At 43.8% G+C, this 25,874-nt stretch overlaps 1 protein-coding gene across 1 annotated transcript in view; it reads left to right on the top strand.

Moving 5' to 3' along the window:
- col12a1b (collagen, type XII, alpha 1b) overlaps nt 1-25,874 on the top strand; it is a 130,657-nt gene that overhangs the window by 100,046 nt on the left and 4,737 nt on the right. The window contains exons 63-76 of the mRNA XM_041958233.1: nt 1,065-1,174; nt 7,704-7,862; nt 9,422-9,499; nt 13,123-13,209; nt 14,712-14,765; nt 15,128-15,223; nt 16,620-16,673; nt 19,335-19,388; nt 19,491-19,544; nt 19,978-20,049; nt 20,144-20,179; nt 21,245-21,311; nt 21,454-21,639; nt 22,918-22,986. Of these exons, the coding sequence (XP_041814167.1) occupies nt 1,065-1,174; nt 7,704-7,862; nt 9,422-9,499; nt 13,123-13,209; nt 14,712-14,765; nt 15,128-15,223; nt 16,620-16,673; nt 19,335-19,388; nt 19,491-19,544; nt 19,978-20,049; nt 20,144-20,179; nt 21,245-21,311; nt 21,454-21,639; nt 22,918-22,986 (1,176 nt within the window). The remainder of the gene's footprint in view (nt 1-1,064; nt 1,175-7,703; nt 7,863-9,421; nt 9,500-13,122; nt 13,210-14,711; nt 14,766-15,127; nt 15,224-16,619; nt 16,674-19,334; nt 19,389-19,490; nt 19,545-19,977; nt 20,050-20,143; nt 20,180-21,244; nt 21,312-21,453; nt 21,640-22,917; nt 22,987-25,874) is intronic.

Below are 25,874 nucleotides of genomic sequence, written 5' to 3' on the forward strand. Positions count from 1 at the left end.
AAGTCATGACAGACATTTGAAATCATAAACTTGATGCTTCATCATCATAACGAACGCTATTCAGTTGTATGATGTCAGTAAATCTGACAGACTACACATTTTTTAATACGAGGACATGGGCATCGACCAGGCAGGGACAATCCATCTAAAGACTGATGAGCTGCATTATGGGAAGTGAAGGATCCACTTGAGCTTTAGAGCTGGATTCATATTGGAGACTAAAGGTGAGAATATGGCAGCCTCTGCTTCTTCAGTTTCTGCCTCTTTCAAGTGGCCCAACATGATGCAAGTAAGGAGAGGAGATCATATTATCGTACACTGGATATGCCGCAGGATCGCATGTACATTTGTCCAGTCAGAGGCTTAAAAAGCAGGATATCTGAATTCCAAATCCTCAAAACTCACATACTGTGAGCTGTGGCAGGACTCTCAACAAATCAGACATACTGGGGTTAAAAATGGCTTAAAGTGACCAAATGGGACAGTGTGTGGAAACTGAGCTCTGCTGCTCTGAAAATCAAACCTCATGTATCTTAAAGCCTGATGTAAATGTAAATATGCTGCTTTATTCGGTCTGCTAATACTTTGAAACACTCAGTAATCACAGCAGAGTATTGGTTGAAAGGCAGAAAAGACTCTGGCCTTTCACTGCGTCTGATTCAATTTCCTGCAAGTCGGAGATGCGGCCTGGATGTTTTTGATGTTGGCGAACGTCTGGAAGAATTTAAATAAACTTTAAAATGATCTTCGGCCTCATTTTCAGGCACAAGACGGGAAAACTCAAAGCTGAAGGAAATGAGTCACAAAAAGCTCAGTAGCTGCAGCTTGTTCGCTCGTGTAAACATCATTTTAGACTTTTACATGATTGTGTTTGAGCCACAGATAAAAGCCAGGTTTTATTTTCAGGAGCTTGTTTGTGGAACAAAATGTCTGTGAGTAAGCCAAAAAAAAAAAAAAAAACCTCCACAAATGTTCTTTCAAGGCAGCGCCTTTGAGTCTTAACCTCAGCTTTCATACAAGTGAGGAGAACAGTGAGTAACATCTCTGCTTTTGTCTCCGCTCAGCCTCCAGACAGACCGTGTCCTTCTACAACAAAGACGAGCGCGGTGACCTCCAGAGGGTCACGTTCGACAGCGATCAAGTGAAGAGGATCTTCCACGGAAGCTTCCACAAGGTAAAGAAGTTGTTTATCTGCGGCGGATTAATGCCAAAAGACTCCCAGACACTCGAGACAGAAGCGACAAAGCTGCTGCGTGAAACAGACCTCATTCATCGTGCAGGAAAGATGCTTAGACAGCAGACTAAACACACGACGGGGATACTAAAAGCTGAAAATGTTTCCAGTGTGCAGCACTTTCCAGAGCCCGTGTGGCTATTTTGGGTTTCTGCACATTTAAGTTGAAGGGAATGAAGCAGACGGTCAAATGTGTCTTTAATGGTTGAATTATTGAACTTTTTTTTTTAGTTCTCGGCGTGACCAGGGCATGACACATCAATCGAATCGCTCCTCTTTGTTCTCGCTGGACGTCCCGAGGTCATACAGATACTGCAGATGCCTGAGATTCCAAATGTGTTGTATATTACAGTCGGAGCGCCTCACATGCAACTACAGACGTGTTCCTGAGACGTAAAGAGGGCTCAGACAAACAGATGGTCCTCTGCAGGTTGTAAAACGCAGGATGCGTTACATACAGTTCTAATGGACTGATGGAGGCAGCCGTCTGCATCTTCTGGAGTCTGACTAATCCTCACTTGGTTTGGTTTGAATATCCAGCCAGAGGTGGAGCAATGGTCGATACTGCTGCTGATTTATTGTATGAAATCTTTTTTTTTTATTTTAAAGAGACTTTCCAAACTGCATGCTCATCAGCGGCTCCAGTTTGTGGCTCTCGTGTAATTTGCATCATTACGTTCAAGCTACAGCCTGAGATGCTTTTTCTCAAAGCTTAAAACCAAGCTTGGGAAAACGAGACGGGTTATGTAACAACACTAAACCCTGCTTTTGAAGTCATTTCAAGGCTCTCGCTGACAGAATATTTCATCCGCTGCACAGTGAAAGAGGTTTTCAGACCATTTCAGAAGATGAGAAATGGAAGGAAGTGTCGTGAGCCGCCCACAAAACGGGACAAATGCAAATTCTTTTAATGAACTGAACGTGATGAGACTTGTTTCTCTGCCGGCAGCATAGACAGAAAAAGCATCAAAAACACTGCCAAACCACTGAGTGTGTTTTTTATTAAGAACAACAGCGGCTCAGGCAGCGTCTGTGGCTTGAATGTAACTGTCACTGGACGTTGTACCTTGACTAAGCTCACTCAGATTTATCAGCCAACATGAGAAACTCAAGCTGCGGCGTTTGCAGCAGCTACGAAACGAGCCGTCCTTTCTCCGTCTCCGCTGACTCTGCAGCGAGGCTGCAGGCAGAGCCGATGAGCTCCTGCTGCAGCGGAGGTCGGGGCTGCTGATGGCGACGCTCATTTATAAAAGGCCCTGCTGGGGGGAGCAGAGTGGACAGCAGCGTCTCAAAGTTTAACAAGGAGCTCTTCTAGGAGGGGGAGACCATTAGAAATGCACTGCAGTCTCTGCTGGGACGCTCGCCTGGAAAATATTGGGTCACTGCTATTAAACAATTACATCAGAGCGGCTGAGGAGCGCCAGCAGGAAGGCGGTGCTGCTCCTCCATCCATCTCTCTCTGCAGTTTCCTCTCGGCTCAGGAGGGGTTTAGGACGGCAGTCTTCTTGCTGCACTGTGGTTTTACCTCCCAGCATGCATCTGCACACGGCGACATGTCAGTCCCTTTCTCATTGGACAATTTGACTGTCTGTGATTTAGATTTCCTGCCATGCTATAGAGACAGCTGGCCCGATGCTACTGCTCCTCTGGGCACTTTGAGCCATAGTTCATTCAGAACGTCTTTTTCTTCTTTGCTCAGTCAGGAAATATCCAGGCAGTTGTTGAATGTAGGGAGGGATGTTTGGGTGAACGTTTCTTTAACACAAGACATGAATATGACTGTTCAGAGAGGGAGAGAAAGTGATGCAGAATTGATCCCCGAGGGTGAAATTCTTCTTTTACCTCCTGCGCAGAGAGGTCAGAGGTCAGACTTGGCCGTAAACCTGGAAGTTGCCAGGAGCTCGGTGTCAAGGTCGCTGCTGCAGGGTGGACACATGCACGTCGTGAAGGTTGAACCTTTCACTCTGGACGTTTCTGTCGCTGAACCCTGCAGCAATAATAAAGTTAACAGGAGTGAAGAATCGTCTCCTTAAACTTGAAGATTTAAACGCCTGTCAGGTACTGGGACTGGCAGACCTTCACAGCTGACTGGGACGTCTTGAACTCGCTGTCAGCACGTTGCAGAAACTGATGATTTAGAAAGTTTGCTTAAACCCGACTGCAGCCTCCCTGTGAGTTTGGGTCCGTTTTTGTGCCAGATTGACATCACCACGCGACGATGAAAGACGCCGCGATCCAACACATCACCAGGTCTGACTTCTCTAATCCCCTTCCCCTCGCAGCATCTTACCAACCAGCTAACTCAGGCCTGGATGGATCTCTGAACTCCTCCTGCAGATGTGTTTCACAGCAGACATCAGTCACACACACAGATCTGTTGTGGATACCTGAACGATTACTGAGCGTCTCTGAGCTCCAATGGGACTAAACGGGGTTTAGAGTAAAGATCCTCCCTGCGAGCTCTGTGTTAACTATCAGTGCCGCTGATGATCTGCGCCAGCTGCAGAGAAATAGATTAACAGTCCTGCCAGTAACTTTCAAAGAGACCCAGAGAGCAAAAAACAAGAGGAAACAAAGCCGAGGGACAAAAGGTGCGCCGACGAATGGGAACAGCTTCGAGGCCAAGACCAAGTCTGAATTAATTTTTAAAGAGAGAGGAGATTCTGATGATTGTACAGCTCACTTTAAGTGTGTTAAATATGAAAGTAGTGTGAAGATGGAAAGCATGAAGATAGGTGTTTAAAACTGAGACGATACCTAATTCTTAGATTATTATTAGATGAAACCTTTATTAGAGGCTTCTGCTCTCTGGATACTTGCAATTTGTTGCCAAGGAAACAATCAAATTAAGTTCTGACAGCTTCCGTCTCTCTCTCTCTCTCAGACAGCAGCTTCTCAGTTTTAGCCAGGTGGCAGATCTGATCAGCTGTCAATAATTAACGTTCATTACATGAGTGACTTGAAGGCGGGTCAGACTTAAACTCGTCTGCCAGCAGGCGTTTGTACTCATCCAAAGATCGTACTTTCATATCAATAATTCAGGCTGATCAAGACCTTCAGTATTTGGATCAATCAGCTCATTAAAGATGACGTGTGTCAGATTTAGTATCTTAGTTACTTCAATGTGTCACATACATATTTATCAACATTTAGGTAAATATAAGCTCATTATTAAAGTTCAAAATAATGATTAGGACATCCCAGTGCATACAAGAAAACACAATGGACAGAAAAACAGAGACAGAGCTTCAGGTCGACTGCAGATACACATTCAAACAAAGTGTGAAAACTGGTCAAAGACAGCTTTCCAGAGAGTGTGACCACCTCTGCACAGGTGACCACTTTCTTCTTCAGTTGTATAAACATCCTCTTATAACCCACCTGTACCTGACAGACAGCAGCATGAGGGGTTAAAGGTGCATTCCAGAAGCGCCTGAAGAGCCGTAAAACACAAGTTATCAAGTTCGTTTTTTTATTAGAAACATGGATGCAGGAGAAAGTTGAGTCAGTCTGAAATTTACTCATTTTTCTCTCTGGTTTCACTGACTTCCACTTCCTGCTGTTACTGTCCTCTTTAAAAGAAAAGGCAGGCATGTCTCCACTTTCTGACTTCCTGTTTGAGGAAGCCTATTGTTTCCTGATCTAAATGTTTAAAAACACCTCACAAGTATATAGTTTCAGTTTTGAAACGGTTGAGAAGTTGCATGTTCAGCTGCTCACTGTAGCTTTAATCAAACAAACAGGTGGAAATACTGCATTTGTTGGGGACTATTTTCAGCAGCGGATTAATCCTCGTTTGCTGCTGTAGTGAGTATTTGTGGCAGCAGGATGTGTGTTTGGGATTGAGTCAAAATAAACAGCGTGTGAGTGTGTGTTTATGGTGATGAAGGAACATCAGCTCACTGATGAGTATCGTCAGTCCGATCCTTTGAGAAACAAGAATACGACACATTAATTAGAGCAGGACACCTTTTTCTCAAACTAACCTCATTACCTGATGTGAGATCTCTGACTCATCTCTCAGGTTGAATCATAATCCAAAGTGAGGCTCAAAAGATCTCCAAAGCTGGAAGAGCAGCGTGAAAAATGAATGAAGTTCTGTGTTGAGCAGCTTTATTTTAACGGGTCTGATGCCAGTAATAGCTGATATTATCCACATGACTGAGACACACACACACACACACACACACACACACACACACTCACTGATCTGCATGCGATCATACATCAGTGTGTGTTTTACAGGAACAGTGTATCAGAGTTTCCTCTAACTCTCAGAGGATTTTCCAGCCTGATGAGAAGAAAAATCTGCGTGAAGCAGAGTTTTCTTTTTCACTTGTGGGCCTGATCACATTTAAATATTGGCAGATTGAGTTCGAACCATGTCGCTGCTGTTATTTGAGACTCGGTGTGGAAGCGCTGAGAGCGACATGCTGAAGCTCCACCGCTACCTGCTGGTTTCTTGAAGGCTGGTCTGTAGCGTAAATGGAAACGGGGCTGCTGTTCCCTCCCTGAAGTCGTTCTTGGACGTGTTTCTGCGGGCGGCGTCCGCTCTCAGTGGTCGGCTGAACATTCCTCTGCGTCTCCGTGGACGCTGGCTGACCACAAAGCAGCGAGCGGCGGCTGCTGCAGCTCACAGTGGCAGCCTCCACACAGCTGGACCGATTCAGACCGGCCGCTGCCTCAGAGGGGCTGGCTTCGAGGAAAAGTTGTTGTAAAGGCAGCGCTCGTGGCTTACCGCAAAATGACATCATGAGATGTGGCGAGGGAGATCTGAGTAAGGAGGAAGGCATTATGGTGGTGTGTGTGTGTAACAGAGATAAATCCACTATTTCCTCAGTTACTTTACACCGACGATTTGAGGTGGTGTCAGCTGCCTCAAACCCTCCAATGAGATGGAAGGAAAGAATTTTGGGAGATCTGGCTTCCAAAACATGATGCAAAAGGGAGGAATCTCTGAGATGTGGCTGAGCAGGAAAGCAGAAAAGATGAGCAAAGGGTTTATTTAAAAGTGGAATTGTTTACATCAAGCTGCTGGTATGCAGGGATGCTTCAGTCCGCTGGATCAGTTTCAGCCCTGATACTGACCTTGTAAAGCAGACTGGGATCAGCCATGACCTGACAGATCCACGGTAAACACCGGAGCTAACTGAGCTGTGAATGTCTGCTGTTTTATACTACGGCATCACTTCCTGCGTGTGTTCCACGATAAAGGAACTTTAAAGCAAAGACAGTGGGAGAACTTTACTGTGAACATTCACGATTAGCTGAAAATGACCAGAAATCATTTTTTAAAAACATTTTCTCGATACTGATTCCAAAACCTCAACTCAGACTGCCAAGATAGCGAGTGCTGATTCCATGTCAGCGCTTAACCACTTTAAATTGTGTGAACTTGACTGTGGCGTTCTTGGGATGTTCCTCATGTTAGTTTACGTGTCACGTCTGAATGAACACTGATCTTTTATCATGAACGTGCGTCAGTTGCGTCATGGCTCCACAAGGATCTGTTTCTGTAACAGTAAATGTTTTGCACGTTTTTGTGGGCGCGTTGTTTTGAATAATCGTCCGGACAAAGCAACATTAGATTTTATTACATGTTTAACAAAGCTTGATTAAGGACACGTCTCATTCCAGTAAACTCACATCTGTTGAGAAGTTTGGGTTTTATTTCATAAATAACAAGAAGAAACAAAGGCAGGATGCAGAAGCGTGCACTTTGGCTAATTGAGTGTAATTAAGTGAAGCCTGTTGCCTCAGCTGCGCAACAAATGCAGCACGGACTCTGAGCACCACCTGTCGCCTTCTCGCTGTTTGTTCCACACACAAAGTACAACATGATGGTGTGTTTGTCCTCCAGTCACCAGTCAGGAGAAAACTGAACATCACATTATTTACTACACAGAGCTTAAATTTGTGACAAACTTAATTGAGTGGTATCCGCAGATATCCTGACTTTAGAAAATGGACCCTTACTGCATGCTATGAAGCTCTTTAAATGCCCTGTTTTCTGGAGAAAAGAAGCTATGGCCATAAAAGTTGCAGTTTTTAGGGCATTTGGCGTCTATAAACAGGAGCATGCACCGACCAGAAGTTTGGTGTCATTGTGATGTAAAATTCCCAGGAAGCAGCTCAAAGCCAAAGCGCCATGTGAAATTCTATACAATCCAGCAACCTTCTTCCTGCAGCCTGATGGAGCACCTTTTCTTCTGAATGAAGAGAGAGAAGCACTCGTTTTCCTCTCTTACATTCCAGCAGTGTTGTAGATAAACTGAAGTACAGCGGAGACGATGGAGCTCATCCACCCTGAGCTCCAGCTCCGCCGTCAGACTCAGCACAACCTAATAATTTGCAGGCCATCAGGATAAAAACCAGACTCAAGACTTGGTCTCAGAACAAAGAATGTGCCAATAAAGTCAATTCTCCTCTTTTCTCTTTTCCTCCTCTTCTTTCCTCTTTCTCCCTGAAGCTCCATATCCTGGTCTCATCCACCGGCGTCAGACTCAACATCGACTGCCAAGAAGTGGCTGAAAAGGAGATCAAGGCCGCTGGAAACACGTCCAGCGATGGCTACCAGGTTCTGGGCAAGATGTCCAAGTCCATCGGCTCCAAGGGAGAATCAGCAACTGTAAGTCAACTCAGATCTGATCTGAAGTGTTTGAACTGTGTTTAACTTACATTTGTAATTTTACTTTTTGAATATGTTCATGCCTACAGGAGGATTATGGTTGGCAGTCTGCAAATATTACAAAAGCCCAAACAAAAACAACATTTAGATATAATGAAAAGAAATCAGATTTCAGGAGCTGGAGAATATCATGAACTACCCTTTTCATTCAATTTATCACAGCCTCAAGGGAGCTGAGTTTCTTTTCCAAATTCTTTTGATTTATTTTGGGGGATTCGGTAACTTAATTACTCACAGCATGTGCTGTCAGAAATAAAAGATTATCTGCAGTGACTGCTGGACAGTGTATGCTACAGTGTTAGCATGGAGCTACTAACACTGGACATTGTGTCTGATAAAGTTGTAACAAGAACACTGGCAGCAGTATTATAAGCACATAATTTTCTCATTAAGACAAGTCTATGAAACCTGTGCTAAACAGCGACCTCTGTGGCCACAAGCGGTAATTACAAACCAGTGTATTTCACTCATTGAGGATTCTCTTGACTCTTTCTGTGGCATCGTGGAGGCTCGTATGTGGAGTCTGTAGTGAAACTGGATCAATACAGATGTAATTAATAACATGACACTCATACAGACTCACGTCAGTGTGGATTGTGTCATGAATTGACTCAAGGTTCAGACAAAAAAGAAGGCGAGCACAGCGTGCGGTTTATGGAAAAAAGATGAAAACAATTTGCTAAAGTAAACTATTTACAAGTGTTTTATTTATTAAACTTAACAAAATGTCAAAAATGTTCCAGAAATGCGTCGAAAAACGTCGCTGGGGTGGACTGCCCTGTAGCCGTTAGCCTGCTGCCAAAGCCTCATGGGAGCTGTAGTTTTTCACTGTTGACAAGATAATTGTTTTAGGTCTGATATAATGACGATGTGTTTGAATGTTCAGCTCGTTCAGACGTAGCGATATAGAACGTAGTTTCTGCTTCTAAACATTCTCCAACATTTTCCTGAAATTGTTTTAACGGTTCCTCAGAGTTAGTCAGCCTACTCAGAAACATACACAGCTGTGCGTTGCTAACTTTGCTAACATTATTAGCCACTGGTTGGCCCTGAACTCATCATTTCACTCGTAGGGGAGAAAGTGTGATTTATTCATTATGTTACTCACTTTAAAGAAACCACAGAACTGTGATTTTGTTGTAGCTCGCTGTGACATTAGCTCATGTTTGAATCTGAACACAGATCAGTTTCGTAACATCGGCAGTTAGCTGGGAGGCGGTTTGAGGAGCCCTCCAACAGAACCCCAACACAGTCGTGGACTGAGCGTGATTAAAATGTACATTAAAACGAACATATTGTGCAGTTCTGTATGTTGAGCTGTCAGTATGGATGCAATATGAGCCGTTTCCTGTCTCTGGTGGGTTGATGGGACTCAGCTGTGCTGCATTCTCTGCTGTCTTTCTCTGGGTCTTCTGGGAGCTGTGAAGGGCGTATCAGAGACACATGTACCACAACACTATTTCCATGTTTTCTCTCTTTTTTTCTTTTCCTCTCCACAGTTCCAGCTCCAGATGTTCGATATTGTCTGCAGCTTGGGCTGGACCAGCAGGGACAGATGTTGTGACCTCCCGTCTATGGTAAGGGAACCCCCACCTCCGTGAAGCAATGGACATGAGGCCTTTTAACTTAACGTGTTTAATATGTTCATACTGTACCAGCACCTCCACTCGCTCCTTTCACCTCCAGCCAGCACCGCTGAATGATGGTCGGCCTTTGGCTGCGGCTTCCACTTTAGCATCCAGATAATCAACTGTTGTGAGCAACATTTCCTCTGCTCCTTAAATCTATTTGGATTATACAATATAGGAACGACTGATGGAGTTTTTGGCCTGTACACTTTTCTTCATATCATTTTGAATTTGGCTTTTAAACAAAAAGTCTAAATTAGCAAAATAAAGCTGTGTTAGTGGGTTTTCAAGGCCTGATTAGACATATGCTTTCAATGTACATTTTGTTTTTTCAATCTGGAAGTAAAGAAAATGTAGATACCGCTGCCTGTGGCCATGGTTACGTCATCTTGATACGAGGCTCAAGTAAGAAACACACCGCCCTCAGATGATTTCTGTACGTAGAAAATCTAAAACTCACATCTGCTTGTGTGTTTTTTCCTGTTTGTTTTTACATCTGTCCTCGCTGTGTCACCTGATCACCTTATAGGAAACTATCAGCCCACCTGGGTTTCCTCAGACATTTTCAGAACAGGTTTCGGAAGAGGTACTTACAGCCTCCTGACAGTGAAAATGATGAGTGTGTTTGTGCCGTAACACCCAGCTGCTGCAGGTCCACACACTCGGCGTGTCCTTGGCCGTTTTCTTCCAGCAGCAGATCAAAGCTCAGAGCAGCGTAATGAGGGTCAGAACCGGCTCGAATCAAAGAGAACCATGAACAGGATGTATTCGGGATGATATGCAGCGGTGTGAGTCAGCCCATACGCCTGATGAAAGATCTAACAGAAAACATAAAGCGAGTTCAGAAAATAGCTGCGACCCATACGTTTGACAGAGCTGTGCATCCTCACACACACCTTTACAACCTCAGTATGGTTTCTTGGTTTTGGCCATAATTCCAGTTGGTTATTTCTAAACGTGTTCTTAGATTTATACTTGAACTTAGTCTTAAGATCATTTTTGACAGTGTCCTCATGTCTGATTCATAAAAGATGCTTAAAAAAAAGTGCTGAAGCAGCCTTGAAGAATCCGGTTTGTAACTGACACACCTGCGATCTATAAATCTTAAATCAACTTAAATTGACGGCACCTGCCTCGGATTTCCCCTGTAATGGCAACACAAACGAGGGTCTGCTCAGGAATCACCACGGACCACAAGAGAAAAGATGAGATCACGGCGATGGTTGAGGAGATTGAATCCAGGCAACACGTATTATTCATTGGACTAAACAGAGGGCTGACAAACGAAGCCTCGGAGCGTGTCGCCGCTGCAGTGAACGAGGTGGAGCAGAGACTGAACCGAGGAACGGTCCGGACCTTAAACTGCAAGCAAAGAGGAGAGCATTAAAAATAATTGATCGTGGGTGTGCTAATTCCTCACACCTCCATTTCCTGTCATGTCATTCATAAAGCCCATGCAGAGTTGACGACCCTTAAACAACCAGCAGTCTTTAGTCTAGGATCACTTAAATGCAGACCTGATTGTTTCTAATTGGTTTTAGAAATGAGGCTTGTCGTATTTGTCGAGGCGCCAGTTTAAGCTTCAACTTGTGGAGATTTTCTCATCCTTTTGAACAGAATTTGGTTTAAATGGTGATATTATTAAACCCACAATCATTGACTCGTTTGGTGGTTTTGGGGTAAAACAAAAAGCTGTTGTAATGTGTTTGCAAACCACTGATTATTAACATGGATGTTATCGTGTGGAGCGCTGACGAACCGCAGGTTGATTAGAAAGAAAATAGCAAAGCTGAAGAGACGTTGGTGATAATTTATAGGCAGTAAAGAACATAAAACAAGCACAAACAGGACCGACGTCTTAACAACAATGTAGAAAAGCTCCATTCTCTCTTCGTCCTTCATCCGCCTCACATCAGAAAAACATATCTGGTGTTTCTCAAGACCTCTGCGTGGCTAAAAACAGGAACATTTGTTTGCAAGCAGTTACATATTTGGCCACCGGCAGCAGCTACAGTATGAGATCTTTAAACGCAGCACAGTGCAGGCTGTTGTTCAGCGGCTGGACTCTGGCCTTCCTCAATGTGAAGCTTTCTCACTTCAGTCCCAGCAGAGATCTCCAGAGACACTGGAACAAATAAAGCTTTGTCTGAGCGCAGCACGTCTGCGGTTGGACGTCCAGAAAGGATTCAGCTCCGGTGGATTATTATCTCAATTGCTGCAGAGCGAGGACAGCTGCCTGATTGGGCTGTTTCACTGACAATTCTTAAATGAACCAAACTGAGGCGATCGGTGTGGAAATATACATTGGAAACAGCAGAGTTTCACATCTGCAGGGAGTAAATATCCTGCATGACCTGATAGGTCTGTTAAACAGGTCCGGTGTGTTTAGATGACTTTGCAGACGTTTAGCTGACGCTCTGAACCCCAGCAACATAAAGTTAGGTCCAACTTTCAGATGGCTAATGTCACTTGTAAGGAGACATAAATGATGAAAAATATTCAACATGTAAGACCGGAGTGTTGTTGCTGATGAGTTTGCTTTGAGCAAAGAATGAAGCTGGCAGGTTTCTCCAAACAAAACATTGTCAAAGTCAGTAAACCTCCGACGAACACGGCACGAACGTCACAGCGAACGCCTCAACAGTGACGCTCATTAACCGAACAGAAGTAAAGCTGCATCTCCTTAACAAAACCTTTGGGAGATCCACCTTTCCTGTTCTGAGCTGTAAAGCCGCCCATCGGCTTCTTGCTAACTGTAACATACATGTAATAAAAATATCATAAACATGATCTATAACCCAAAGGAAGAGACTGGAACCAGCACATGTTTCACGTTTCTTCTTGATAAATGATTTAAATGGTTAATTGATTGTTACAATCGTGGCAGAAGCCAGCGTTTTCTGCCTCGTTTCATGCCGTGCTCTGATTGGTTGGTTTGAAGGATGCAGCAGCAGTCACTTTGTGAGAACCTGAACTCGTGACGCTCTTTGGTTGTAAAAGCTTCAAATCGTCCGTCAACGCCTCACAGTGTAATCCAGTTAGTGATTGACGAGCGAAGAGCTCGTCGACCGTCTCCTCGGACCTTCAGAGGCTGCACGTCGTCTCTGCCACTGTTCTGTTTCAGACAGAAACTCAATCACAAAATGATTTATTAATGTTAAAGCATCAGATTTCTCTGACATTTGTAGTTCTCCATGTGAGAGCAGGACTACATCTGACATCTGTCTACCTTGATACAGCTTCTGCGTCACCTCGATAGAAGGCTCTTCCTGAGCTGTTTTTTTCTTTTTTTTTTTTGAGGTTTAACTTACAAAGAAGCGTCATTTCGTCGTGGTGCTGAAAGGGTTCTGTCACTGTGCCCACACATTTGTTCTGGAGGTCTTAGTCTGTGAAGCGAGTCCAGAAAATGTGACTTCCAGACGTCCTGAACTGTGACAGTATGAACAACCTGCCGCTGATGAAGTGACACGTTTGAATCTAAAGTTCAATCGGCTGAAACTTGGACTCGACAGTTATTTCTGTTTGATGTGTTGGTTGTTTCTGACTGAACTGTGTGTTTCCTTCTCCATCAGAGAGATGAGCTGAAGTGTCCGTCTCTTCCCAACTCCTGCACCTGTACGTCGGAGGGCAACGGGCTGCCGGGGACTCAGGGCCCAGTGGTAAGACTCAGCCTGTGACTTACAGGTTGGAAGTCACGAGCTCAGAACAGTTCAGAGTTTCTGCTACTTGAACTTTCCATTTTGGCGAATTCACTTTCCTTCCGCTGCATTTCAGAGGAAAATCTTGTATTTTTTTTATTTGACAGCTCAACTCTCCTAGAAATGATGTTTATAAACTAAATGGTTTTAGCCAAACACTGTTTGGAGGAAACGTAATCGCTGCCTGGATTATGTTCGTTGGAAACATTTTTTTCCCACTCCGGGAGGTGCCACAGTGGGTGGATGATGTTCACCTCCTGTGTTCCATTTGTTTAACTTAAGGCAGCAAAGCAATATAGTTAGCATTGCATTAGCTTTGCAGTCCTATAACATAGACTCATAGACTCCTCTTTATTCCACACCATGTTCATGTTCACCTGTACGAAAGATGGTGGTTCGACCCGTAACCAGGTGCTCTGAGTTGCTCAACACGGCCATAAAACACGACTCCTCTTGAGCCACGAGCAGATATTGTAAAACAAATGAAAAGTGTTGTCAGTGAAGGTTCGTTCAGAACGTTTCCTGAATCCTGAATCCAAACAGCATCGTGTTTCTTTTCAAACACTGTTGCTGGTCATTAGTGGTGTATAAACATCAGGGCTTCTTACTTGATTTTACATCTGTTCGATTTTACATTCAACAAAAGATAAAAAATGGCTGTTGTCACATACAAATCAGGCTGATTTCTGGTGAACAACACGAGTTTTCCATATTAAAACTGAGCCTGTGGAGAATCCGGTGATCCTTGAAACCATCTTTTCTCCAATTTTAGGGATTTAACATTCAGCCAGGGATTTTTTTTAAATATTTTACTCTATTTTACTTTCCCTGAAATGCTTTTATATGTAATGCAATACTCCTCCACTGTGGTATTAGTCCTTCTATGTAAGGAAAAGCTCTTCATGTCAGGTTATTTATACACTGTATGTTGTACGAGGGAGAATACTGCGCCATGAAGCACATTAACCATGGGAGCCTTCTGTGCAATGCCTCATAAAATCTTTTAAGAGGGTGAAGAGGGTGAACTGTGGTGCAGCGTGATGAAGACTGACCCGCCTGACAGTCGACAGATAAACCTCAGCCTCCTCTCTGACAGCACTGATGTCAGGACGTGAATGAGGCTGATTTTATTCTGTGTCCCGTGAAAAGGCAGAAACAAGAAAAATCTAGAATATCGCTCAGCTTCTCCTTTACAACGTTCAGCAAACGAGTAAACTTCACTCAATCGGCTTCTCGCTGCGGCGGAAAATCTCCTGTCCACGCAGGATCCATCAGTCCGACAGTCTCAGACGGTTTTAGAGATTTGAAGGTGGATATCTTCCAGATCTCTGCTCTGTTCTGTCCTCAAAGCTTTTCTGCTCAACAGTTCTGGTTGTTTAACAGGTCATTTCTATCTGATACGTGTTATAGTTGACAGACGGACTTTGTTGTGTTAACATGACAAATGATTCCCTCCTCTCCAGGGTGCCCCCGGCAGCAAAGGCCCCCGAGGTGAAAGAGGAGAGACCGGTTCTGTTGTAAGTACCTTTATTAATAATAATAATAAACTCCTCCTGTGCCTCATCTTTGAAACTTCACCCGTTCTGTCTGAGCCGGATCAGACTCTTCAGCTATCAGCCCTCGCTGAAAACAAACGATTGTTTAAAGTACAAAAGCTTTGAAGAGCGTCAGCACATCTGATTCCACTTATCGAACGCATGCTTTCGCTTTTTTTCGTTGATATGAAGAGGAGGTCCGGCTCCTCATCTCCTGTTGGTCTTTTGCACAGATTACAACAGCATTAAACTTGAACTGGGATGAGAAATATCAGCAGATATCAGCAACAAATTCCTCCTGTGTTTAAATGTTTCTTATCTGACCTTCTCTCTTTATTTTCCAGGGACCGATCGGCCCTCGTGGAGATAGCGGACCACCTGGGCCCATGGGTCTGCCCGGCCCTCAAGGACCCAGCGGGCTGTCGATTCCAGGAGAGGCTGTAAGTGCATAAACACACCTGACGCGCACACACACACACACACACTCCCTGCTCGGAGCCACACAGGCGAAATGTCTTTTCGGTATCTCAACATAAATCCCAGCATGCCTCGGCACACCAGAGAGGGATTATTTTGGCGATTTATTATGGAGGGAATTTACAAGCTGGGGAGTAACTGTGGCAGAGATTCACATTCCTTCATGTCTGAGGGAAAGAAGTGATACCAAAGAGATCTGAGAGCTCGATATCTCTGAATGTTAATGACTCAGAGTTTGGATATCTCGCCCTGAGGCGAGCTGTACCCACATTAAACAGAAACGTTCCCTCGTTCTGTCTCCACGAGGGTCACACAGGACCGAGTACGGCTAAAGAACCGGCCTCGGCTGTTTCCACCTGGAAATACTTTCTACTCTGTACTCCGTTACATTTATTTAACAGCTGTAGTTACTTTACTCAGCTGGAGCTGGTTTGAGAGGGGACCTGAGCTTAGTGACTGCAGACAAAAGCATAACAAACCCAAATATTACAAAAAGCACATTTATAACCTGACTGTCCTCAAATTTACCGTTTGTATGACAGCACAAAGACCTTATTTTGACCTGCTATTAACATGATCTGTATCTGGATAATGATGTGCTAACAGACCCGTTCACACCTGGTTTATCTCAGCTCGTCATCCTGCACTGTGATTGGATCATTGGTCACGTGACAGATGTAGGCTATTTTTCAGCATCCTTGCTAACAAGGCTAACGTCACTTTTCCTTCTTTCTGATTGAACAGCTGATTAGAGCCAATCGAGAGGCTTGTTTGCTCTCAGCGACTCCTTTGGTCACGTGACCTTTGACTGAAAAGATGCTGCTGTACAGCCTCTCATAATTTTATCTCGCAGAGGAAGAACTTATCTATATTTGCTTGTTTAGACCTCCTTTAGCTTAACGTTAGCCTCCCAAGAGTTCATATTGCTCTTTGACGGTCAGTTTGAGACAGTTGGGTTGCTCTTTGACCTTTTTCTCTTTTGAATGTGGCCAAACTGTACAGATGTCATTTAGACCCCATTTACACCTGAACAGGACATTGGATCTTTATCTGGATCAGGAAAAGCCCGGTCTAAATACCTAAAGAACCTGTTGTGAGGGAATGTCAATCAATCACACTCCAGCCCAGTAAAAGCAACGAGTGCTAGCAGAAATTAGCAAGTCTTCCTCTCAGGTGATTAAAAATGAATGTGACCCCCCCCATCCATGGCATTACTAAAAGGCATCAGATACAGATCACATGTCGTTGCTGCTCTTTTCACTCTGAACACACACGTGCATCACTGGCAGAACATGTTTCTTCTGTACGTTGCTGATCTGAGTGTTAAAGAAATGTTCTGTTGTTGTTTTCTGTGTTCAGGGCCGCCCTGGACCAAAGGGAGACGCTGGTGACTCCGGCTTACCCGGACAGAAAGTAAGTGCCGCTCTGGCTGAAAGAGATTTTCGGGGTTTCAAACAGGAAACGGGGATAATTCACCGCTTGACTACTAGTCTGGCGTCGGGCCGGACTCGGATGGTTTTCCAGCTGGGGAGGATTGAGAGCGAGGACGGGGAGTTTATGAATATTACTTTTAAATTAAATTTCTGCAGAGACCAAGCCAAGAAGAAGTCACCTTGATTAACAGTGCTGGTTAAATGTTGGCCTGCGTTCAGCTACTGCATCCTCCTCTTCATGTAAGTTGTTTTATCGATGAAGACATGAGAAGCTGCGGTCCAGCCTTCGGTGTCCAGGGTTTGACAGAACCAAAGCTTATAAAGCAGCCGTTGGCCTGAAACTGAAGACCATCACGGGTCACTGTTGTGTGTTTGAAATACTGAATGCTGAGTATCAGCTCTCGTTCTGATTTCTTCTTGGACTGAACATTTTATGGGGTGGTAAGAGATGGAGGTCAACGTTTCCCCCACTTACGTCAAAGCTTTTCTGTGTCACTCGTGCTTCACTCATGGAAGCTGCAGCATCATTCAGAGATGTTACACGTGTTTACAACCAGGATTTCAGAGAGCTCTGAATGATCAAAGTGTCATATTTAATGAGGAAAACAAGCAGAAACTCCAGCACGGTTTAGGGTCAGATCACTTTTAAGCTTAGATTAAACTGAGCTCATTAGAGAGAACGTCAGGCCCAGTAGATCCCTCTGTGAGGATCCATCGGGCTCCATTAAACCTGTTTATCACCAGTCTGTCCTGCCCTCCTCTGACCTGTGGAGTGGTGTTTGTTTACTCCTTTCAGCTTCACCCTCTGGAGTTTTGCTTCAGTGGATTTTAAAAGGATTCCTCTTTAATGCAGAGTGAACCTTTTCATCCTCGATTGGACGGAGGAGGGATCAGATTTCTTGCTTTTTTGGTGTTCGGCAGGTTTGACTTTTAACGACAAGAGTCTGGTCAGTGAACCGGGTTTGACCAGTTACGGCTCGTCCTCTCCTGCATGTTGTCTACTTTCAGAAGAAATGAGTGAAAACGAGCCACTTCTACTTTGCACAAAGGCCACATATTTAATGAGTGAATAGTCGGAGTGTAGTTTGCATAATGAAGACCGGCACATTATCCCATGAAGCAGAGAACTATGATGATACAGAATTTATCAGGATGTAAACAGTTTTCATTGAACACTAACCTGGACTCCTCGTTCTCGCTGATATTTTTCTGCCATTAGAGACTTTTACTAACGAGAGTCGAGCTACATGACTCAGATACACAAAATTTACTTTGCCACAAATCTTCTTATTAGTAAAACTGTAGCCGTCATACAGTGACTACGTCCTGGATCCAGAATCCCACTGGATGTGCAGTGTGGAGCTCAGTATCTGGGGTCAAAGTTCAGTTTGAGCGGCACAACCTGGTCCAGAATTGTAGCTGCAAAGCCAGAGGGAGTGGGAAATCAACTAAGTACATTTCCTTCAGTAATGTACTTGAGTATTTCCACTTGTACTCTCACTGTGCAGATCAAGAGTCGAGACTGGACGTAGAGATTGCAGAACATGTGAAAAAAACAGCAGCAATAAAACATAAAATCCATTTATCCTCCTTCTGATTGTCCTTCCATTAGATTAGACCCCACCTCCACCCGGCACTGGAGCGTATGTCTGCCTTCTGCACAACGTCAAACCAGGACTTCAGTACTTGTCAATTGTTTAACTGTCATCTAGTGGCTGAGCTGATAGACATCTGATTGGGGTCAGTCCAGACAAACATTGATTGATCACACGTGCGTTCACTCAGTCGTTAATCAGAGCAGTAAGTGGAAGTGTTGGAGAAGACAGAAACCTTTGGCTGGCTTTAATATTTGTGGTACAGTATTATTTTAGTTTAACAGAACCTTTATGCAGTCGGTTGGGTGGAAACAACAAGCGAGCCTCTTGCCTGCTGGCTAACTGCGAGGTATGAAGACTGCGTCCACTGGAATGAACTGGCAGCCATGTTGGATGGACACATCCATGCTATGAGTGGACTACATGTTTGTCAGTGCGTAGCCAGGAAGACGAGGTTTAACAGACTGGAGTAATTTTAGCCTCCTGCTCATCCAGAGGAACGTTTAGCGTTGGAACAGAACACGTGAACGGGGATCAAACGTGTGAGCTGTCAGTTAGCAGACTGTAGCCTTCATCACGGCCTCCTCCCTCCTCCCCGCATGCAGGCTCAGTGCAGAGCTGCACACTGCGGAGTCCGGAGAGAGTCTCATTAATCAGCTCTTTATCTCCGTGTGGACGGTGTTGATGGAGCGGGCAGGTTGCAGGTGACCGTGTTTGAGCAGATGCTATAGCAGCATGCATTTAATGACTAGCAGACCATGCAGGTCTCGGTTTATAAAGGCCAATAAAACAGATCTGGAATATATTACGTTCCCTGTAAATGTTATGCCGAGGCATCAAAGACCAGAGAGGATTGGCAATAAAAATAGTGAGCGGGGTTTCGGAGCAAATGAGTGCAAAGAGGGAGATTTACTGTTGGACAGGCAGAAATCCGGCGCTGAAACAGACCGGTTTGAACGGTCGGTCAGAGCAAAGGTGACCTTTTTAGTCAATGCAGGAAAGGGAAGGCGAAGCGGGCTCTGAGTTGTTTTCTTACGTGTTTGCAGGGTTCACCTGGTCCTGCAGGTCCTGCCGGCCCGATCGGAGCAGCTGGAGTGAGGGTGAGTGCAGACGGGCTGGTTTTAATGGCAACCATGCTCTCTGAATACTTTCAACATGAACAGCATCAGTTCACTTTCTCACTGTTGATCTTCTATTTCCAGGGCCCCCAAGGAAAGGAAGGACCGACTGGACCCAGAGGCCCCGCGGGGCCCATGGTAAGACTTTTAATGGCTTGTTGGAGCTTTGACACATGTTCACCTGGGAGCTGCTGCCTGCTGAACTCAGCATGCGAACGCAGCTGAAGAAGTGAAGGACTTCGGTGCCTTGCTCAAAGACAAACTGCGTCAGTTTTCAGAGAGAAGAAAACATGACTCAATTATTTCCTCCACCCAGATTTAACAAGCTGATGGTGCTGATTGAACTTGAATTGTCTGATGAACACAGATGGTTATCAAGATCTACAAACTTTTTGTGGTCTGAGTGATTTCATTTCATCCTTTTGTTGATTTGTTTGGGGCATGTTTCCAGAGAAGAAGTGTTTTTATTGGTTAATATTATAACGATGTTATCCAGACTCTTCTGCCTTCTGTCTTCAAACCCTGAGCTTCTCTCTTCTGACCTTTGAGCCGTTTCTCTGTTTCCCTGCAGGGCCCTCCAGGATCTCCTGGAATACCAGGTGCTGCAGGAAAACCAGGAAACCCCGGAAACTCCGGCACTCCTGTAAGTGTCCTCACTGTCATGGCGGCTGTGTACGAGCAGTCTGAGTTTAAATGGTTTTCTGAGAACTGAACGGATCTGATTTTCTGTTTTTTAGGGTGCCATCGGTCCAAAGGGAGACAAAGGAGAGAGAGTGAGTAAATCTGAATGTTTTTTAAAATCTCAGAAACTCAGAAACTTCATCCGACAGGTTTTAATCCAAAGTGAAGTCATTTATTTGAAGAAGATCAGCTGCAAGAAAACATTCCTAACAATTCATTTAGGATACGAATGTGCTTCAAGGGTAAATTTCACAACAGAAGACAATGATCTGTTTGCTAATCTGGCAAGAAAAGGACAATCGTTCCTGGTGTTTTTGGATTTTTCTAGAAATCCACCAGCTGTCAGACTGTTTAGCTCCAGCATCATTTAATGCAGCACTGCGTTGATACACTTTTTCATTACAACATCACAAACCTGCTGTTATTAATGCTAACAAATGCTCATATCCAATACATCTAGTGCAATATGACACAATTATTACTGTGTTGTGTATTTTTTCTACTGTCCAATAATACAAACACTATATTTATTATCCATATTTTTCTCATGTGTCAATTCAATTCAATATCGGCAGCAGTTTTCTCATCTTGATCTTTCAGTTCGTCTTTTTTTCTTCTCTTTTTACACTTTGCTCGCTGTAACAACTTCATAAATCCATTTGATTTATCTTATCTCATCTCATAAATAAGTTTTAAAGACAAGCGATTTAGCAAATTGTTCTGACCTAATTTAAGAAAATCTGATTTTGGGACTAAACACCTTGTTAACACACATGTCAGAGCAGCTGTTTCTGAGAGGATCTCAGCACAAGGCTGAAGGTACAAATAAAGCCAAAAACATCAACTCATCAACACGCAGACTTCTCAGTCTTTAGACTTCATCACAGGGAAACTCAGCTAGAAGAGAAACTTTTTTTGTTCTCATGGGAAACACAGTTCACAACATCAACAAACAGTTTGACACAAAAATGAAGATCGATTAAAACCGAAATCAATCAGGAAATCCAAATCATGGAAAAGTTAGAGTAAAAAAAAAACTGAGCTCTTCCTTCAATCACTAATGTTTTCAAGTAAAGGAAACCTTTTCTAATAAACCTCAGACCGCATTTAAAATGCTTCATATATCTTCATGTTAAATCCTTCCTCTCTGTACCCAGGGCGACTTCGCTCCTCAGAACATGATGCGATCTATTGCCAGACAAGTTTGCGAGCAGCTAGTAAACGGTAAGTAGTGCATTTTTTCCCCTGAACTCCATTTGGAAATGTTTCTGGCACCGTTAAGCAGCCAGACTCCAAACAGGCTCGTTCATGACACAGTGAGTCAGCCACTTACTGTTCTGTTCCTTTTCCTCCTCTGTTGTTGCAGCACAAATGACTCGTGTCAACACGTTACTGAACCAGATCCCCAACGGCATGTACCGCAGCAACAACCCGGGTCCTCCGGGGCCTCCCGGTACGACTGGCAGGCCGGGGCCCCGCGGAGAGCCGGGCGCCGCGGGAAGGAACGGTTTCCCCGGAAGTCCAGGTTTACCCGGCCAGCAGGGAGAGAGAGGTACGATCAAACTGCCGCAGAGGAAGAGAGAGGACTTTAACACAGTCATCATCATTAGGAGTTTAAAAAATAAACTGCACAGATCAGTAAAATGGGAGCACAAAAGGTAGCGCAGTGATTATTTAGACTGCAGACAGTTTATTTAAAAAGCATAAAACCACCACAGGACGCTAACGAGGCTCAGCTTCATCATCAAACCTTGAGGAGTCATCTCAGATTTTCACTCTTGACACAATTTGCATCATATGAAGTTTATCACACTAGAGGAGGAGGCTGACTCTGAGGATGTTGGTTTAGAGAAGCTGAAGGTTGTTAACCTCCACTGATGTCACTCCAGAACCATCACCGTGTTTACAGGACGACGATGAGTAGCGACTCTTTCCAGCGCTGGTAAACATCCAGAGCAGTCAGACAGTATCAGTATCCGTTTTGTTATTTTGGCTCCAGCATTTTTAAAATGTTGCAAAAAACACAATGCGAATTGGGTTTCCATCAACTCGTTTTGAGTGAATAAACAAGGTAAACAACGCGTGGTTTCTTCAGAAGTTAGCAGTGTAGGCTACGTTACACATGGATGCACCTCAAGCGAGCGTCAATTTTTCAACTTTAGCTTTTCATTTTGTTGTTTCTATGAGCAGGCAAAAAATCTGTTGAATCAAATACGGCTCATGACTGTGAGGTTACAGTACGAAGTTTCAGGCTTTAATTATCAAATGTCGAGTCTGTGGATGGATATTTAATATCTTTGTTTATTTTAATTTGCCCAAAACCTTCTGACTGAGCAGGCTGCAGATCTACGCTTCATCTGATTGGATGTAAACGTCCTCAAATGAACACTTTACCTTCGTACTGTCACATTTCATATAAAGAAAATCCACTGAGCTCCAGCACATTTCTGTCCTAATGCTTTAATCTTTCATCAAACCACACAGATCCCAACTCATTCACTCCAAGCTGTTCTCTTCAGTTCTCATGTGGTTTAATTCAGAGCAGCTCAAAAAGTTTGACAGTTGAACTCTGATATTGATAAATGCTGGGTGACTCATTTACAGTGAGGAAGAGGTCTTATCTTTGTTCTGCCTCTTGGCTGAAGGTGAGATTGTATTAAACTGACTAACTTTGACCACAGTGAGACTTGTATCGACACTGTCAAAGCTATTTAAACTATTTAGTTTTTGGTTTATCATCAGACTGAAATCGTCATTATTAATCTCAGACTACAGGAATATTGTGATCCTTCAGCTCCTCAGACAGAATCTGATCCTGTGTCTCCTTCAGGTCCTGCAGGAGAGAAAGGCGACCGAGGAGAGTCAGGAGTCGGACAGAAAGGACCGAGAGGACCCGCTGGTACGTCTCACTTATTTCTAGTCTGACATCTACTCTTCATCGCCGTGCTGCTCAGATCATTCTGCTGCCTGCAAAAGCTGCCATAATGTTTGATTTCACTTAGAAATATCAAAATCAGCTGATGTATGTTTTAAACCCTGAGGGATCAGGATTTCTTTATATATTTCTTTAATATATTTCTGATTGAATTACTCGCTAAAACTTGCAACAACCCAGAAGACAATCAAACATGGATTATGAGGAAGGCTGATACAAGTTTTGTCCTTTCTTTTGAAAGAACGGGCTTCATTTAACAACAAAGCTAATGCTAGCTGAGCTAGTGCTAACATGAAAAAAGCAGTAACCGGCATCAGACCTACTCTGGTTATTAAGTTTCAGCTTCAAATGAGGCTTAACGTTCACACAGAGTCACAATATCACAGAATTAGTCTCAGTCTGAGGGAGTAGCCACATTAGCCCTGCAACACGCTAGCGCCAAGTTAAACAGGCTAACCAGCAAAATAAACAGCAGAGCATAAAACATGGCAGAACTTACAGCTTCCACGTTTGACACTGGGCCACAGTCAGCTGGTATCGATCCACCCTTGAGCTCACACTCGTTAATGCCATCCAGAAACTTTAAAAAGCAGTTTTCTATTCGTCATGGGGACATTTCTGTCACGTTTCCATCAAAAATAAAGTTCATTGACTGGCTCTTGGCATCCTCGGATGGTGGGTACTCACTGTGACTGTGCTTTCATACATGTTTTAAATGAAAAATGAATGAATGTCTGTAAGTTCCCCTGGCAAAACACCACAACATGACACAAACAGTTCACACTGCTGCCATGACACGAGACATTACTAACGTACAGCTCGGCAGGTTTGCAGATAGAACGTATTCCCTCAGCTGAGAATCTATATATCGCTCATAGAACACTCTGAACAGAACCTCCTCTGCAGCAGGTTTCAGGTGTGCAGAATGTTACCACGGCCATCTAGCCAGGTTTAGAGAGAGTCACCAGCATGGCATTGAAAACTCGACATACCCTGCTGACCCATTAATCGCGCTTTACTACACCCCACTGATGTTGCTGATTGAACCAGAGTAAAAGATAGAGATTCGAACCAACATCCTCAGACTAACACACTTTTAAGACATCACCTCCCTACAAAACTGCGACGCTGCAGCTCGTCCTGCAAAAATCCGCTCCAACAACAACCAAAAAATGATGATGACATCCTGCCCGAGGCCTTTGAGCAGCTCCACCAATCACTCATGCATCCAGTCCCGCTGAAATCCAGCACCCCGACTACAGTCCAGACCGAAGGAGGAAAACCGTTCTCTAAAGCAAACACGGTCAAGTTGTGGAAACTGGAGGGGAGAGGGAATGGTCTGGGAAAAGGAGGAAGTGGACAGCAGTGAGTCACGGTGGAAGAGCTTCATTCACAACACATGCTGAGGACGGCGAGGAAGAGGCAGACCGTCAGGGAAACGTTCCAAGCCGGCTTTGTCCATGTCTAGACATAACACAGAGGGGGAAAAAGGATCAGCAGATCCTGCCTCTTCCTTTTTTTCCCCTCTGATAGTTCAGCTTTTTTTATTCCTACGTTCCAAATGTTGTGCCCGAGACTGTCAGCAGCAAAAAAATTTATTATCTTTCCAGCTGGAATTTGAGCACGATGACACTGAGTCATAATTATCTGTTTGGTTCAGAGATCACAAAACACCTCCTGGGGTTTTTACTTTTGGAGGGTTTACAAGAATACAATAAAACTTGAATTTAATCATAAATAAAAAGAGTTCTAAACTGTTTTCTATTGGTGGAACGATCGTAAAAACGTGCAAACACATGGAGGAGAATCACTCTGAGCTGAGATGTTTCTGAGAATCAGCATCTTTCAGGACCAACGTGCTTCATCCACGCTTCACAAACCTTTTAAACTTTCCCCGCAGCAGACTGTGGAAACGTAACACATCGTTCATCTTTAAATTGTTCTTGATCAGTATTTGGCAAATGTAGATGAAAGTTTCTGCGAGCACCATCTTTGCTTTAGATCCTGTGAAGTGTTGCTACCGTAGAATACAGAGCTCCAACTAACTACTGATTAATGAAGGTAGAATTTGCAGATTAATCATTTGGTCAATAAAATATTAGAAAATGGTGAAAAATGTCCATCACCATTTCCTAAACTCAACGTCATGACATCAAATGTCTTGTTTTGTCCAACCAACATGTCAATTTTCAGGTTATTATCTCAAGAATGTTGTTTACACAATCAATTATCAAATACTTGAATAGATTTCTGTTGATCACTGTTCTTAATCAATTTAATCTTCATGTTTAGTCTCAGTCATTTGAGGCCTGTCATTTAGTTAAGAATATGAAATCTGTCAAATATTCCTTAAATATTAATATTAAACCTCCAGACGACTAAAGTTGGATTTGGCCTTTAAATTGTAGCACGAGTTCTTGTCACAGTGCTGAACGTTGTTCAACAAAAACCTGGTTGAATTTAACTGAGAATGCAAAAATCTCAAGTCTGCAGCCTCCTTTGTAAGATAACGTGATCAACAGCTGCCACATCTGCAACAACCCTCCAATCAACACTGAGAGCACTTTATACATATATTAACACTGTGCCATGGTATGCAGCATGCCGCCCTGTTGACGTAACTACAGTATAAATCAGAGTTTATTATGGTCATGTTACTGTACTACTGGAACTACGACAGCTGGTTGCGAGTTCTGCTCTGGACATGTTGTGATTGCTCACTGGCTCTCGAGTTACAGTGACTTAACGTTCAATTCTTTGTCCCTAGTCATCCGTCCTTCTGCAAGTACACATCTGAATATCCCTCGTTAGCTATTTGAGCTACCTCAGCATTCAGGAATCAAGTTTTCACT

Source organism: Chelmon rostratus, chromosome 18 (assembly GCF_017976325.1).
Source record: "Chelmon rostratus isolate fCheRos1 chromosome 18, fCheRos1.pri, whole genome shotgun sequence".
Classification (NCBI taxonomy): Eukaryota; Metazoa; Chordata; class Actinopteri; order Chaetodontiformes; family Chaetodontidae; genus Chelmon; species Chelmon rostratus.